The sequence below is a fragment of the Haemorhous mexicanus genome, chromosome 2 (assembly GCF_027477595.1).
Source record: "Haemorhous mexicanus isolate bHaeMex1 chromosome 2, bHaeMex1.pri, whole genome shotgun sequence".
In the NCBI taxonomy this organism is placed as follows: domain Eukaryota; kingdom Metazoa; phylum Chordata; class Aves; order Passeriformes; family Fringillidae; genus Haemorhous; species Haemorhous mexicanus.
The window spans coordinates 360,457-374,553 of NC_082342.1; the positions used below are offsets into that span (position 1 = coordinate 360,457).

Sequence of the window (14,097 nt, forward strand, 5' to 3'; positions counted from 1 at the left end):
GGGAATCGGGAACTACAGCGGGCATCGCTGGGCACGGAGCGAGGAGCAGGGAATAGGGAACCCGCCGGGACGATGGGGCTGGCTGGAAGGAGCTGCCTTCTCCCCGAGACTGGATTTTGGCATTCCAAAACAGATGGGAGCCGCAGTGGATAGGGTTTGGCACCCCAGAACAGACTCCGGTTGATAAAAGATTTTATTTCCACCCAGTCTGGCCGTGTTTGAGCAAGCGCCCCTCCCGATCACGCCCTGCTCCGCTGCTGCCCCCTTCCCTCCCTCCCTCGGTCCCTCCCTCGCTCTGCCCTTGGGGAGATGCTGAGGTGCTGTGCCGGGGTGGCTCTGCCACCTGCAGATGTCACATCAGATGTCACATCTGTGGTCCCACGGCGGCTCAGTCCTGGGGGTCAGCGCTGCACGGCCGCCGGAACTCCTGCCCGTGCTCATGGATCCACTTATTGGCCACTGGAAGGGACAAGGACACGGACCCTGTCTGTTCCCTTCCCTCAGCGCCTTTCTCTAATCCTGTGCTGCTGTCGGGGAACTTTTCCCCTGTTATCCAGGACATTTGTGCATTCCCAGCCCCTCTTGCCTCCCTGTCGGTGGAGCTGTCGCTGCAGCCCCGTGTCACCCCGGGGTGACCCCTGGTAGCATCTCTCACCCCACTTGTCCCCGGCCAGGACGGGGCAGCCAGCGTGGAGGGTGTCCCCATCACCATTCCCGTTCCTCCGCAGGTTCCACCAGAACAGAGCTGCATTCTGCAGAGCAGACACGGGTTTGGTACCCCAAAACAGAGCTGGGATCCCCAAGACTGAATTTTGGCACCCCAAAACAGATTAGGGAGCCCGGGGCTGGGGTTTGGTATCAGGGGAGCCTTGCCCACAACTCCCTGCAGGAGCTGAGATCCGGAGGGCAGCAGCCTCCCTTCCCTGCTCCCAGCGGTTCCACACGAGCCCTCACCTTGACCACGGGCACGCTGAAGTTGGCGTAGATGAAAGCAGTGGAGCCTCCAGCCTCCACTGCACTCAGCTGGAAGAGGAGCAGAAACAGGAGCCATGGATCCCCCCTTCCCCGTGATGCTCCTTTGCACAGGGAAACTGAGACACAAAACCTCCCTTGGGCCCCAGCTCTGTTCCCTCACTTTGGCATGGCACAAGCTCCCGAACACTCCACAGACATTGGCACTTCCCATGCACTCCAGTGTTTTAGGGCTGCCCTCACCCATCCCATCCCCTGAGGGCCAAGCCAGGCTCATCCCTGCGGGCTTGGAAATGGGGGAGGACTCACGTAGATCATGATAGTGGCGATCCTGTTGCCCGACTTCATTCTGTACAGGGGGCTCTTCGTGGACTGCTCCAGAAGGGGAGGTGGGCACGGTCAGTCCTGCCCTGACACAGCTCGGCCCAGGGGCCCCTCACGCCCCAGCAGCTCTAAGCTGTTGCCTGCCACAAAATCCCTCCTTCTCCCTTCTTTTCTCTCCCTCCTTCCCTCCCTCCCCAGGAACACCCCAGGCACCCACCCAGGGATCAGCATCCTGGGACCATCCATCCCACCCCTGCCAGGGGCCATGCCAGGGTGCACCACTAGGAACATCCCAGGGAATGACCTCGGGATCACCATGGGGACACCCCCCGGGACACGCGGGGTCTTCCCTTGGGCACCATCCCAGCAGCACCATGAGGAGCATCCCGGGGCCCACCCCCAGGAATATCCCAGGAGCACCCCGGGAGTGACGCCCTGGTGCCCCAGCCTGGCAGCTCCCTGACCGTGGCGTGGTCGAAGTGTGGCTCGTAGTGGCCTCCCAGGCCGTAGTTGACCACCTGCAGGTGCTCGGCGTAGGGCGGCCGCAGGTCCAGGCCGGTGAGGGCGGCCATGCGCCGCTCCAGCGCCCGCACCACGGGGTCGGCCGTGTCCTTCAGCCACGCGCTGCGGGACACCCCAAATTCATGTGGGGCTGGGCCTCGCCCCCAGGGCCCTGCTGCAGGAGCCAGGCCTCCCAGCAGGGCCCTGCCGCCACCCCAGAGGTGGCCACGGGGGTCCCGGCGGCTGGAGGACGAGGGAGGGTGGCTGCTACCTCTTGCTTATCCGGTACTCGGCTTTCTGCTGCTTCTCCCCAGAGGCAACCACGGATCTCTGCAGCTGAGGGACACATGGGGGAGGCGTGTTGCCACGCAGGGGGATCCTCACAGCAAGCAGGGACCGTGGTGGGTTTGTGCCAGCTGGCTGCCAAACATCCCACCCCAAGGGGTCTCACTGGGGTGAGGGGAGCAGTGACAGAGGTGGAGTCACCAAGTCAAGCCTGGTTGGGAAGTGGTTTAGGTGCATTTGGACTTGGTTTCTTCCAAAAGGTCTTTTGGGGGACTCAAAAGACTCACGTGGAACTGGGGTCGTCATCCCCAGGGTCTCATCTAATCCTAGAGTGGTTTGGGTTGGAAGGGGCCTTCCAAGATCATCCAGTTCCACGCCCTGCCATAGGCAGGGACACCTTCCACTAGACTGGGTTGCTCCAAGCCCTGTCCCATCTGAACTCCCCGGAGGAGGCTTTGGCCTTAAAACCCCTCCTATCTCTGCTTTTACCCTGCTGCAGGAAAGGGACATCCCTGGGGACAGGGATGGCTCACCCAGGGCCCTGCCAACCCCTTGATAGTCTCAGCCTCAGCATCGGTGATGAAATCGTGGAACAGAGCCACGTGGGGCTGGATCCGGACCATCTCCTTCTTGGCAGGCTGCAGGAGCAGGAAGGGGCTGCCGTTGGTCTCGTAGGAGCAGCCGAGGTGCAGGAGCTGCTCTGGGGCTGCCTGGGGAGCAAGAGGACCAAGGAGGGCATGAGGGGGGGACCCCAGAGGTGCTGGGGGACCACGGCAGCCCTGCCAGTCCCACCTGTGCCCTGGGGCGCTGGCACAGCTCCTCGTAGGCGTCACGGCTCTGCAGGCGGGTGCTGTTGGGGCGCTGCAGGGGCCTGGTGCTTGCCCCCGTCCCCATCTCCAGCAGCTTCTTGTACTTGGCCACGTTCCTGGACACCCTTTGGTTTCTGGGATCTGCTGGGGAGGTGGTGTCACCCAGAGTGCTGCACCCCCATCAACCCCCTTCCCTGGCACCGGTCCCTGGAGAATTACCCCAGATGGGGGCAAGAAATGGGGGGAGGGAGGCTGTTGCCATGCAGAGGCGATGGGGACATCCCAAAATCTTTTCCCTCTTCCTGCTGCATCCAGGGTTGTCCCACATACCGTAGCGGAGAAACTCCCTGGAGAGGCTCAAGGCGTGAGAGATGTTTCCAGCCTGGATGGGGGAGTGGAGACCCCATCAGCATCCATCCTCCTGCCCATGGTTTTGCTCTGCTGGACACTGGGGATGGGGAGGGGACTCAAGGCTGTACCATGAAGTAGGAGAAGGCCAGATGGTCCAGAGCATCCTCCAGGCTGCTCCGGTCCTCCAGGTTCCAGCTGCCGTAGGAGAGGCGGAAGAGGCTGACAGCCTCCTCCAGCCACGCAATGGAGTGGTAATAGTCACCTGTGTCATAGGCCACCTGTGGGGCAACCCATCACCTGCACCTGCCAGCTGGGCCACCCCGTCCCATCCCATCCCATCCCATCCCATCCCATCCCATCCCGTCCCGTCCCGTCCCGTCCCGTCCCGTCCCATCCCATCCCGTCCCGTCCCATCCCATCCCACCCCATCCCATCCCATCCCAGCCCATCCCATCCCATCCCAGCCCATCCCATCCCATCCCATCCCGTCCCGTCCCGTCCCAATTCCCACCCATCCTGTACCAGTTCATCTGATGCCTTCCTGTTGCCATCGCCATCCCCATCCCCTCCCACACCATCCCCACCCTGTCCCTTTCCTGTTCCATCCCCACCTCAGTCTCCATCCCCGTTTGCACCTGCGCTTCCATCCCATCCCCTGTGAAGAAACCCCCGTGTCCATCCCTGTGGAAGCAGCACCCCAGCAGGCTGGGAAGCTTGGTGGAGGCAGTGGGGCTCTCCCCCACCTTTCCCACGTGGAAGCAGTCGTCGGCAGAGAGGGAGGCGCGCCGGCCGGGGCTGTAGAGGGGCGGCTGCCCGGCTCTCTGGAAGACGCCGCTGGCCAGCCCCTTGACGCTCAGGGCGTACACATCCTGCAGCCTCATCAGCGCCCTGGCTGCCCCCTCCAGGTCCTCGGCTCCAGGCAGCTCTGGCTCCACCTCCCTCAGGCCAGCGTGGAGTGCTGCAGGGTGGGAAACAGGTGGGGGGACAGCGGGATAAATGAAATTATGAGGTGCAGTCTCCCTTATCAGCTCTTTTCCCTGGGGACGCCACATGCTGCTCCTCCATCTGTTCTGTTCCTCTGCCCCATCGACCCTTCCCCTCCACGTGTTCCACCCTTCCATGTGTACTGCTCCTCCATCCTCTCCCTCCCCACCACCTCCTGGCTCTGCCTCGGTGACAGAGGGGACACAAGGGAGGGCATCCTCCCCGTACCCTGGGTGTTCCTGGTGGCCTCGTCGCTGTAGATGACGTTGGGCCAGTCCAAGTGGAGGCGCTTGATGAGGCCGAAGGCCAGCAAGGGGTTGTCCACTGAGGCCTCGGGATCCTGGTGCAGTGCCTGGACCTTCTCATAGAACCTACAAGGCACCCACGGGAGGACACTTTGGTGCTCCCCGGTGCTGACAGCCCACTGCTGGGCAGCTTTGCCTCAGTGTCTGCTCTTTGGCCAAGCCAGGGCTGAGGGATGGTCCGACCCAGCCCTGGTGGGTCTGTGGGGATGGCCTGTGCCTTGGGGATGCTGTGACCCAGATCCCCGTGAGTGGGGGGTCACGTCCCCCTCCTGGGGCACAGCTGGGGGAAGGGGGGCCTGAGCCATGTCCGGTCTCAGCTTCCCGTCCTCCCACCACCCTCTTATTTAGGGCCACCCCCAAAGATTGTGTGCGTTGGGGAAGGTGGGGATGGGCTAACCCCTCCTCGCAGCCAGGGAACCACCCACGCCTGGGGCCGCGGGGCGGGATGGGTGGCTGGAGGGGTGCGGATGCGGTCGGGGGTGCCGGTACCTGCGGAGGAGGCGCAGGCGGGAGCTCTCGTCGCGCAGGTAGGAGCGGAGCCGGCGGAGCAGGCGGCGCTCGGCGCCCAGCGCTCCCCGCACGCTCAGCATCGCAGAGAAGGTCTCGGCCGGGGCGGGGGGCGGCAGCAGCGCCAGCAGCGCCCCCAGCACCCCCAGCGCCCCCAGTGCTCCCAGCGCCCCCAGTGCTCCAAGAACGCCCAGCACGTCCCGTGCCCCAGCGCCCCCGGTCCCAGCGGCGCCCCCAGAACACCCCGAATCCCGAGCGCTCCAAGTACCCGCAGTGCCTCCAGTCCCCGCACCGCCACCAGCACCGCTCCAGTCTCCCCAGTACCTCCAGCGCCCCTACCCCCAGCAGTGGCCCCAGCACCGCCAGTGGCCCCGGTGCTCCGAGTACCCCCAACACCCCCAGTACACCCCGCGCCGCCGGTGCCAGCAGCACCCCCCGAGCCCCCAGCAGCCCCAGCCCCAGCAGTGCCCCCCGCAACCCCCGTGTCAGCCGTGCCCCGAGCCCCAGCGCCCGCATCCGGCCGCCGCCGCCGCCGGGAGAAGCGGGGGAAAAGGGGCGGAGAGGCCCCGCCTTTGGGGGGAAAAGGGGTGGGGGGCCCCGGATCCGCCACGCTGGCTGGGGAGGGCGGTGTGGGGCTGCTCCCCGTCCTGCTTGTCCCTGTCCCCATTCCAGTCTGCCCCTCCGTCCCTACCCTGCTTGTCCCCCTCTTCCCTGTCCCAGTCCTGCCCCAGCCTCATCCTGCCTGTCCCTGCCCCTTTCCCTGTTCTCTCCTGGTCCCATCCTGCGCCGTCCTCAGCTTCATCCTGCCTGTCCGATCCTGTCTGTCCCCATTTTGCCTTCCGTCCTTCTCTTGTCAGGCCCCATCCTGCCTGTCCCCATCCTGCCCGTCCCTGTCCACATCCTGCCCGTGCCCGTCTCGATTTGATCTTCTGCCCATCCTGCCTGCCCCCCTCCCGCCTTTGCACAAATCAGCACCGGGATGGAGTGGGAGGTGCCGTGCTTGGGGCCATCCTGCATCTTTCTGGGGCAGGGCCAGCCAGCTCCTTTGGGATTTTCCCTGTATGGACTGGATTTCACGTGTTTTGGGAGAATTTTATTTGACAGCAGCCCGGGGATGTGAGGTCACTGTCACTGTCGGGATGCTACAAGCTGTTCCCTATGGAGCAGAATGAAACACTCCCCAGCACTCCTCTCCCCTCACCCCCAATCAAGATTCGAGCGCTTTTGCCCAGGGGGCAGGGAGAAACTCAGTCTAAAGCAGTCAAGTGAAGAAAGCAGGATAAAAACTGATAAAAACTGGGAATCCTCTGCCACCTGCAGGAACACAGGAACTGGAATATTTTTAACTAAACCAAGATTCCTGGGTACTTTTTCCTCAGGGAATCAGCTGCTCTTGCTGGCACCTTCTGCTTTTCAGCTGCTACCAGGTGAAAAATGCTGATTTTTGGAGAAGCAGCGGCATTTCATGCGCTGTGCTGGCATCCCCCTTGGCCAAGCCAGAGCAGATCCTGCGCTGCCGCAGGTCACCGACAACATCTGACGGGTGATTAAAAAGACATAATTAAATAAAAGGAACACGATGCTGAGCCTCTGGCGCGCTCGCCATGTCCCGGTGAGCTCTCGGCACTGCCGCGCTCGCTGGAGTGCTCAGGAGCGGCCGCGCTGCCTAAAACGGGTCTATTTTAGGAAGCCTTGAGCTCCTGCTCGCCGAAGGGCTCCAGGGCGAAGAGGCAGAAGGCGATTTCCTCGCAGGCGCTGCTGGCGCCGCACTCGAACAGGCACCCGAAGAGGCCGCCGGGGCAGACGGCGAGGTCGGAGTACCCGGCCGGCCCGGCGTGCAGCACCCAGGGCCGCCGCCAGCCCGCCCCGTCCAGCGGCGAGGGGTTCACGTAGAGCCCCAGATCGCGCCGGCGCTGCCGGTCGGTGGGGTGTGAGTAGAGCAGCCAGGTGGGCGCCGCGGCGGAGCGGGCGAAGCTGACCACGCTGCCCTGGCAGCCCCGCGGCGGCTCGCCCAGGGCCGCGCACGGCGCCGGCCGCTGGAAGCGCAGCCCGCGGTCGGTGCTGAGCGCCACGGCCCGGCAGCCCCGCGGCGCCCGGGCGCTGCAGTACAGCACGGGCGGCTGCCGCGGGCCGCGGATCTCCGCCACCTGGCACTCGCCCGTCCGCTCGCCGCCCAGCAGCGCGCCCTTGTGCCAGCGGCGCCCGCCGTCGTCGCTGTAGAAGACGAGGGAGTGCTGGCGGGTGAAGCAGGGCAGCCGCAGGGTCCCGCACAGGCAGCCGTGCACGTAGTAGGTGTAGGCGGGCACCACCAGGCGCCCCGAGTCCAGCTGCACGCCGTGGCCCGGGCCCACGGCGAAGGTGGCCCAGCGGGACAGGTCGGCGCCGATGGCCTCGTCCGTCACGTCCCGCAGCGCGCTCCAGCCGCGGCCGCCGTCGGCGCTGGTGGCGAAGCAGAGGCGGGCGGCGCTGCAGCCGCTCCAGATCTGGCACCGCTCCGTCTTCCCCTGCTCCACGCAGATGCAGAAGAGGAAGACGGTGCCGCTCCTGGCGTCGTAGAGGGGACAGGGATTCATGGTGCGGTGGCCGGGCAGCGCCAGCGCCGACAGCTCCTCCGTGGGACCCCACTGCCGGCAGGAAGGAAAACAGGGCTCAGCCGCGGGAGCCAGCCGGCATCGCGCCCACCTCGTGTTCCTACGGCCCGCGGGCGTTTTACCTTGACCGAGGAGCCGTGCCGGCGGCCCCGCCGCAGCACCAGGTACTTGGCATCCTCGTCGCGGGCCGAGGAGCGCTTCTCGGCAAAGGCCAGGAAAGAATCATCCGGGGGCACGTAGAGCAGAGCCGGGATGCGGTAGGTGACCCCACCTGCCTGTCGGAACAGCGTCTCCGGAGGGAAAATATGCGGGGATCCTGGTGGTGATGGCAGCGGTGGGGGGCTCTGCCCGCCATCCCCCTGCTGCTGGAAGGGTGGGAAAGTCACAGGTAAAGGGTTAAATCCCGGCAAAGGAGGGGGTGGCCTGTACGGGGGGGATAGGGATGAAGGCTCACCTTGAGGCAGGTGGTGGCCTGGGACATGGTGGCCGCCCTGAGGTTCCCCCGGGGACCTGAGCAGGGTGGGAGAGTGGGGGTGAGAGCAGAGCCCCTCGGTGGGGTCTCACCCGCCCTCCTGCCCGTCTGTGCCGCTCCCCTGTACCGCACAGGCTCCCCTGCCTCACCCACGGTGCAGCCTCCCGCTGTTCCCGAGGGCTGAGCACCTCCTGCACCGCACCAGGAACCCCGAGCTCCCACCGCCTTAAGCTCCTCCAGTGGCACTGGCCCGGAGTCCCTGTGCCCGTGCACCCTCCATTCCCGTGCAACCCCAGTCCCCCGGCACCCCTCCCGCCTGGATCCCACCGGGACCCCCATGTCCGTGCGCTGGCCCACAGCACAAACTCCCTGCCCTGTGACAGACCCCCCTCCGTGCATCCCCCTGCACCCTGCCCTGACCCCTCAGTGACAGACCTCCCCTCCGTGCATCCCCCTTCACATGTCCTGCCCCCCCAGTGACAGACCCCCCTCCGTGCATCCCCCTGCACCCTGCCCTGACCCCCCCAGTGACAGACCCCCCTCCGTGCATCCCCCTTCACATGTCCTGCCCCCTCTTCGGCCCCGCAGGCACTGATCGCCCCCCATCCACCTGCAGTACCCAGATTCTCGCCGTGTACCCCCCGACAGCCCCGGTGACACCCCCCGTCCCAGTCCCGATGCCCCTGCACCCCCCCACACCTCGCAAGCACCGACCCCCCCCATCCCCTCCGTGCCGCGGCCCCCCGCACTCCTCCATCCCCCGCGGTCCCCGCATCCCCGCAGACCCCGCTCCTCCCGCCGCCGCCGCGCCGGGGCCGCCCCGCTCCGCCTCTTCCTGCAGCTCCCGGAGCCGGGGGGGCCGGGTCAGGCGCTCGGCGGGCCGAGGAGGCGGGCGGGGACCCAGCTGCCGGGATCGCGGAGCCTGGCGCCGGTGCCGGCGGGCAGCAGGGGCAATACCTGTGCAGGTGTGAGCAGGTGATGCGCTCCTCGCTCCTGGAATGGGCAGGTGGAATGGTGGGATGCCAGGAGGAGATTGATGGTGGAGCCGCTGCCGAGGAGTCCCGAGCCTCTCCCCGGCAGGCGGGAGGGAGCCAGGAGAGGGATGGAGGCAGGATCCTGCCTGGGATGCCAGGAGAGTCCCCTGCCGGGCGCTCCGGTGGGACAGGTGTGGCCAGGGAGGGCCGGAAAACCAGGAAGGTCTGTCCGGGGGTTCCTGAGGCGAGGCAGCCAGGCCCAACCAGCTCTGCAAGATAAAAAGAGGAGTCATCCTCGTCCTGTGGCACCTGGGGACGAGGTTTAGGTGACAAGATTGTGGTGGTGCCACAAGAATGCCAGGATTCTTCCAGCCCTGAGGATTTTGTGAACTGGGATTCCCTCCCCAGGCGTGAAACACCCCAGAGATGCTCCAGGACACGTTTGATGTCTGTTCTTCCCTTTTATTGAAAAAACAACCCAAAAAATCTCTCTTTTAAAAAATGCCAGTTTATAGAAGGGACACATGAACAGGAGATGACAGAAGGGAACTGGAGGACAGACAGACAGACAGAGCTTGGAAAATCCTTTACACTTTCTGAGAAGCTTCGTGGCTGAGCCCACAGAAGTAGCGTATTTGATTCTCCCCCCCAACACATAAAAGGTTTTTATATAAAACAATCCTCTACCCCCACTTAGATAAATACAAAAATAAAGCAAACTGGTTTGCCAGGGGATGGTTGTTTCACAGAAGGGTTTTGTCCTGAACTCCTACCAGAAGTGGAAAGGTGGGATTGGTGAAGCCCCCTGGACACAGAGCCATGTGATAAAGCACTGCCAGGTAAAGCAGGGACGCTGGGGCAGCATTGGTGGTGTGTTTCCCCTCCTGAGGGTCCCCAAAATCCAGTTTTGGAGTCGCCTCGGAGCCTGGAAGGCAGGCACAGAGACCAAGCTTAGCCATGAGCTTCAACAAATCTTGGGTCCAGTATTAAAATTCCTGCTTATCCAAAATGGAATAGGACTTCAGGACAAAAACAGAGGCCATGATTCACTTTCTTTGCCATTTGACTTTATTGGTGTTACTTTAGCAGGCTGCTGGGAGGCGGCTGGGCTCCGAAATCATTTTGTTTTCCTCTCCAGGGCCAGGCTGTCGTGCAGCTTGGACACCTCTGGCTCGTAGGCCTCCATGACTAACGTCCCGTTGTTATCAAAGAACTTGGCAATGGACTTGGTGAACTCGGCTTCCCTCTGCTGCTTGGTCTTCCCGCTGATGAACGTCAGCTTCAGGGTGTACTTGTCATCGAACCTGTGGGAGGGCAGACACACCTCAGGGCAGGGTCCCAGGGGGACAGAAACCCCCTCCTGTCAGGGGGAAATCCCTCCTGGGCTGGAGCTCCCCACCTGGGCACTCCCAACTAACACAACCCAAGGCCTTTACCCCCCGCATTGAGAGAAGTGAAACATGAACCCTGGTGGCAGAAAACCACTCGGGGCTGCTGCCGTTCCTGGGCCAGCACATGGATTTGGTGGAGCAGGATGGATTCTCAGGAACAGGCAGCACTGGAGGCAGGGCAGGGGTGCCCTGGGCAGCCCGGAGCAGGCGGTACCGTTTGAGGCTGGAGGAGAGCTGCCACACGTCGTCGGGATCCATCCCCGCCGGGTCCTTCCTGTGCGCCACCAGGAAAATGCTCTTCTCTTTGTATGAGGTATAGATGGTCAGGATGCCCATCATCACAAAATACGTGCAGAGGGAGTTAAGGAAGTCAGGAAGGTGCAGGGAGAAGCAGAAATCAGGCAGAGGAGTCGCTTGGATCCCCTCAGACACTGTGGTTCAACCACCTCTCGTGACACGTTCATTGCAAACAAGAATCGGTTTGGCTGATGCTTCATCAGTGTGTGAAATTAACAAATAAATTTAAACTTTAGTAATTTATTATTCACTCCCTGGAAGTGTCCAAGGCCAGGCTGGATGGGGCTTGGAGCAACCTGGTTTAGTGGCAGTGTCCCTAATGGCAGGGGGTGGGAATGGATGAGCTTTAAGGCCCCTTCCCACCCAAACCAGCCTGGGATTCTCTGACATTTGCTGGGAAAACTTGAGACTGAACAAGCCACAGAAGGAGTTGCTGGGCATTCCTCCTAAGCACAGACTGAGCAATTCCTGTTTCCCATTTTTGGAATTAAGTAATTTCAAGTGCTGCAAGACAAGTCACCCATTTGTTCTGAAAGCCACCCAGAACAGCCAGGAACAGTGAAATTCCTTAGCATCACAGAATTGTTTAGGTTGGAAAATGTCTCTGAGACCACTGAGTCCAACCATTCCTCCAGCCAAGGCCACCACTGCTCCTCTGCATTGCTGAGCCTCATGGAGTGAGCTGTGGAGTGGATCCAGCCTGTCCAGATCCCTCTGCACAGAGCTGCTGGCAAGAATTTCCTCTTTCCCCTCTCCGTATCTGACCTGTGGTATTAGGGAAAAGCACACGTGTCTGGAACCAGACTGTGGATGGAGTAAAAAAAAAAAAGGATGTGCCTGAGACCACCCAAATTTAGGGGCATTACAGCCAGACAGGCAGGAACTTTCCTGTCACATGAGAACTGTCTGACTGCCAGCTGATCCGCACACGGCAGGAAGCGTAATTCCCGCAGGCCTGAAAATGGGAACACCCAGAAAATGTGGAAAATCAAACCCCTGTGGTATAGCCACGACAGAATCTGTGAAGGATATGAGACGACACAAAAGGCAAGGACGGGTTTGGATTCGGGAAAAGGGTGCAGGTAATCCCAGATCAGAGCCACGATGGCAAAGAGGCAGGAGATTGTGCAGATGAGGAGGCGCCCGTCGATCAGACGGAAGTTCTCCACGTACTTGTACTTCTCCAGGAGCACCTGTGGGAGAAACAGGCAGCCGAGCTTCTCAGCAATGTGACGTGCTGCTTGTGGGAAGGGAGCAGCCCCAGGGGCACAGGGAAACTGAGCAGAAGGTTTGTGGGGAATTAATGTCGGCGTCGGGCCCCACAGGCAGGTGGGAATCACAGGAGGTGCCACACGGACCTGCCATGGCTGTGGGCACAACCGACCCCAAAACGCAGGGAAGGAAACCAGGGAGATTCCCAGGAGGGGCAGCTCAGCAGAGACAGAGAGACAGAGAGGGCCCACCTTTTTGGCAGAGTCGTCCAAGGAGTTTTTCACAGCTGAACCATCCCACTTGTCGATTTTTACTGGCTTGTCATCGATCTTCCACTGCAATGGGAAGGGTGGAGTGAGGGCAATTCCATCCCAAGCTGTTCCTGTGGTGAGCAGCAGGACAGGGGGCAGAGCAGAAAGCAAAGCTGCTTGGGAAAGCCTGGCTGACAGAGGGGATGTGCACCCAAGAGCTGCCTGAGCAGTTCCTGCTGGGTTGCAGCCCATGCAACTCTCACAGGTCGGATGTGGCTCTGGCAGCAGGTGTAGTTTTGCTCCCTCATTTGCTGCTCCCGCTGCCATCCCCAGGAAGGACAGCTGGGCTGGATTCCTGCCTCTGGATGTGCTCCTGCTTTCCAGCCACACTGCTCCACAGGCACTCTTGGGGATGAGGAGAATTTTGAGAGCCCCCAAGTGTCTTGGTGCAAGGGGAGAATTAAAATGCACCAACAAGAAATTTCAGTTAAAACCATTCTGTGGGACAAAAGCGAAGGGCTCTGTCACTCTTCACGTTCAAATCTGCTGCAGGAATGGGTCCCTCCCCAGTAACAATTCCCAGCTTTTCCAAGGGGCCCACCTTCCCCTGAACTGCATTATAGTTTGGTGACACACCAGTCCGAGCCCTGAGTATCCCAAGCCATCCCCTATTTCAAACGGGCCAGTGACTGGAGCTGGAATCTCAGCTGCCAGCAGAGCAATCCTCAGTTTCACTCCTGTCATTTTCCTGCTCTGCGTGCCCACGAGGTTTATGAGGCACAGAAGGATCTAAAAACCACGGAGAACTGGGACAGAGCTCCCACCCTGGTGTGTGGTACCAAACATTTCAGGGAGCTGCTCCTGAAGCATTTCCTTCCAGGCTTAATTAGCACACGTGTTAACTGGAAGCCAGAGCCTTTGCCCTGAGAGAACAGGGTCGAGTTCTTCCCACTATTTATTTTTGCTTCTACGAGCATCTACAGCAGGAGGGGAATGACCAGGGATGAAGGGAGGATGCTGGGGGAGGATGCTCAGGGATAAGGGGGAATTTTCAGGGATGAGGGGGGATACTCAGGGATAGGGATGCTCAGGGATGGGGATGTCCAGGCATGAGGGGGATGCTCAGGGATGAGGATGTTCAGGGCTGAGGGCAGATTCTCAGGGATGAGGATGCTCAGGCATGAGGGGGGATGCTCGGGGATGGGGATGCCTAGGGATGAGGATGCCCAGGGCTGAGGGAGGGATACCCAGGAGTGAAAGGTGGAAGCCGGGGACGGCGGGGGCAGGCGCGGGGCAGTCGGGGCGCTGCCCGGGGCCCCGGCCTGGGCGGGGGCCGCTCGGGGCGGCCGAGGAGCCCCGCCCGCCGTACCTTGTCCAGGAGCCCGTTCCGGCCGCTCTTGGCCGCCATCTTCTCGCCGCCTCCGCCCCCGCCCCGCCCGCGACACCTGGGCGCTCCTGATTGGCCGCGCGGCAGGAAGTCCGGACCCCTCGAGCCGCACGGCACGCTGGGAAATGCAGTCCGCCCGCCCGCCATGCCCGTGGCCTGCAGGAGGTGCTCGCGTCATGGAATCCCAGGATTTGCGTTGGGAGCGACTTTAAAACCCCTCCAGTCGAACCTTCCAATGGATCAGACTGCTCCAAGCCCCGCCCGACCCCAAAAGGGCTGTCCAGCCCTGGCACAGCTGCCCAGTGTGGGCGGTGGTGGAGTCCCCGCAGCTGGAGGGATTTGAAGCCGTGTGGATGTGGCACTTGGGGACAGGGGTTAGCGGTGGCCTTGCAGCGCTGGGGAACTCGGTGACCTTGGAGACCTAACTCTTCCATGGTTCTATGATCTCCAACACCATACAGCCAGCCCCGTTGTGTGGCTGAGC

General features: G+C 62.2%; 3 protein-coding genes across 7 annotated transcripts; all 3 read right to left on the reverse strand.

Moving 5' to 3' along the window:
• Positions 1-175: 175 nt before the first annotated feature.
• Positions 176-6,055, reverse strand: P4HA3 (prolyl 4-hydroxylase subunit alpha 3). Its single transcript, XM_059870194.1, has 14 exons — positions 6,014-6,055; positions 5,021-5,373; positions 4,455-4,597; positions 3,986-4,200; positions 3,371-3,520; positions 3,222-3,273; positions 2,875-3,032; positions 2,616-2,792; positions 2,069-2,133; positions 1,761-1,920; positions 1,282-1,344; positions 955-1,023; positions 656-752; positions 176-459 (listed from the first exon to the last, which is right to left on the reverse strand). Exons 1-14 carry the CDS (start codon positions 6,053-6,055, stop codon positions 389-391), a joined length of 1,815 nt encoding a protein of 604 aa, XP_059726177.1. The 3' UTR covers positions 176-388.
• A 54-nt stretch (positions 6,056-6,109) lies between these two features.
• Positions 6,110-9,426, reverse strand: NEU3 (neuraminidase 3). Of its 4 annotated transcripts, none has more exons than XM_059870776.1 (4): positions 9,059-9,426; positions 8,084-8,139; positions 7,752-7,994; positions 6,110-7,662 (listed from the first exon to the last, which is right to left on the reverse strand). In XM_059870776.1, exons 1-4 carry the CDS (start codon positions 9,366-9,368, stop codon positions 6,721-6,723), a joined length of 1,551 nt encoding a protein of 516 aa, XP_059726759.1. In that variant the 5' UTR covers positions 9,369-9,426; the 3' UTR covers positions 6,110-6,720. The 4 variants fall into 4 exon arrangements, with proteins under 4 accessions (XP_059726759.1, XP_059726766.1, XP_059726784.1 ...); XM_059870783.1 differs by having other exon boundaries at positions 7,752-7,991; positions 9,059-9,424; XM_059870801.1 differs by lacking the exon at positions 9,059-9,426 and adding an exon at positions 8,887-8,934 and having other exon boundaries at positions 7,752-7,991.
• Positions 9,427-10,120: 694 nt separating this feature from the next.
• SPCS2 (signal peptidase complex subunit 2) lies at positions 10,121-13,806 on the reverse strand. Of its 2 annotated transcripts, none has more exons than XM_059870817.1 (5): positions 13,596-13,806; positions 12,227-12,357; positions 11,796-11,956; positions 10,681-10,815; positions 10,121-10,379 (listed from the first exon to the last, which is right to left on the reverse strand). In XM_059870817.1, the coding sequence occupies exons 1-5, from the start codon at positions 13,789-13,791 to the stop codon at positions 10,193-10,195; spliced, it is 810 nt and encodes a 269-aa protein (XP_059726800.1). In that variant the 5' UTR covers positions 13,792-13,806; the 3' UTR covers positions 10,121-10,192. The 2 variants fall into 2 exon arrangements, with proteins under 2 accessions (XP_059726800.1, XP_059726807.1); XM_059870824.1 differs by having other exon boundaries at positions 12,227-12,310; positions 13,596-13,775.
• Positions 13,807-14,097: the final 291 nt, after the last annotated feature.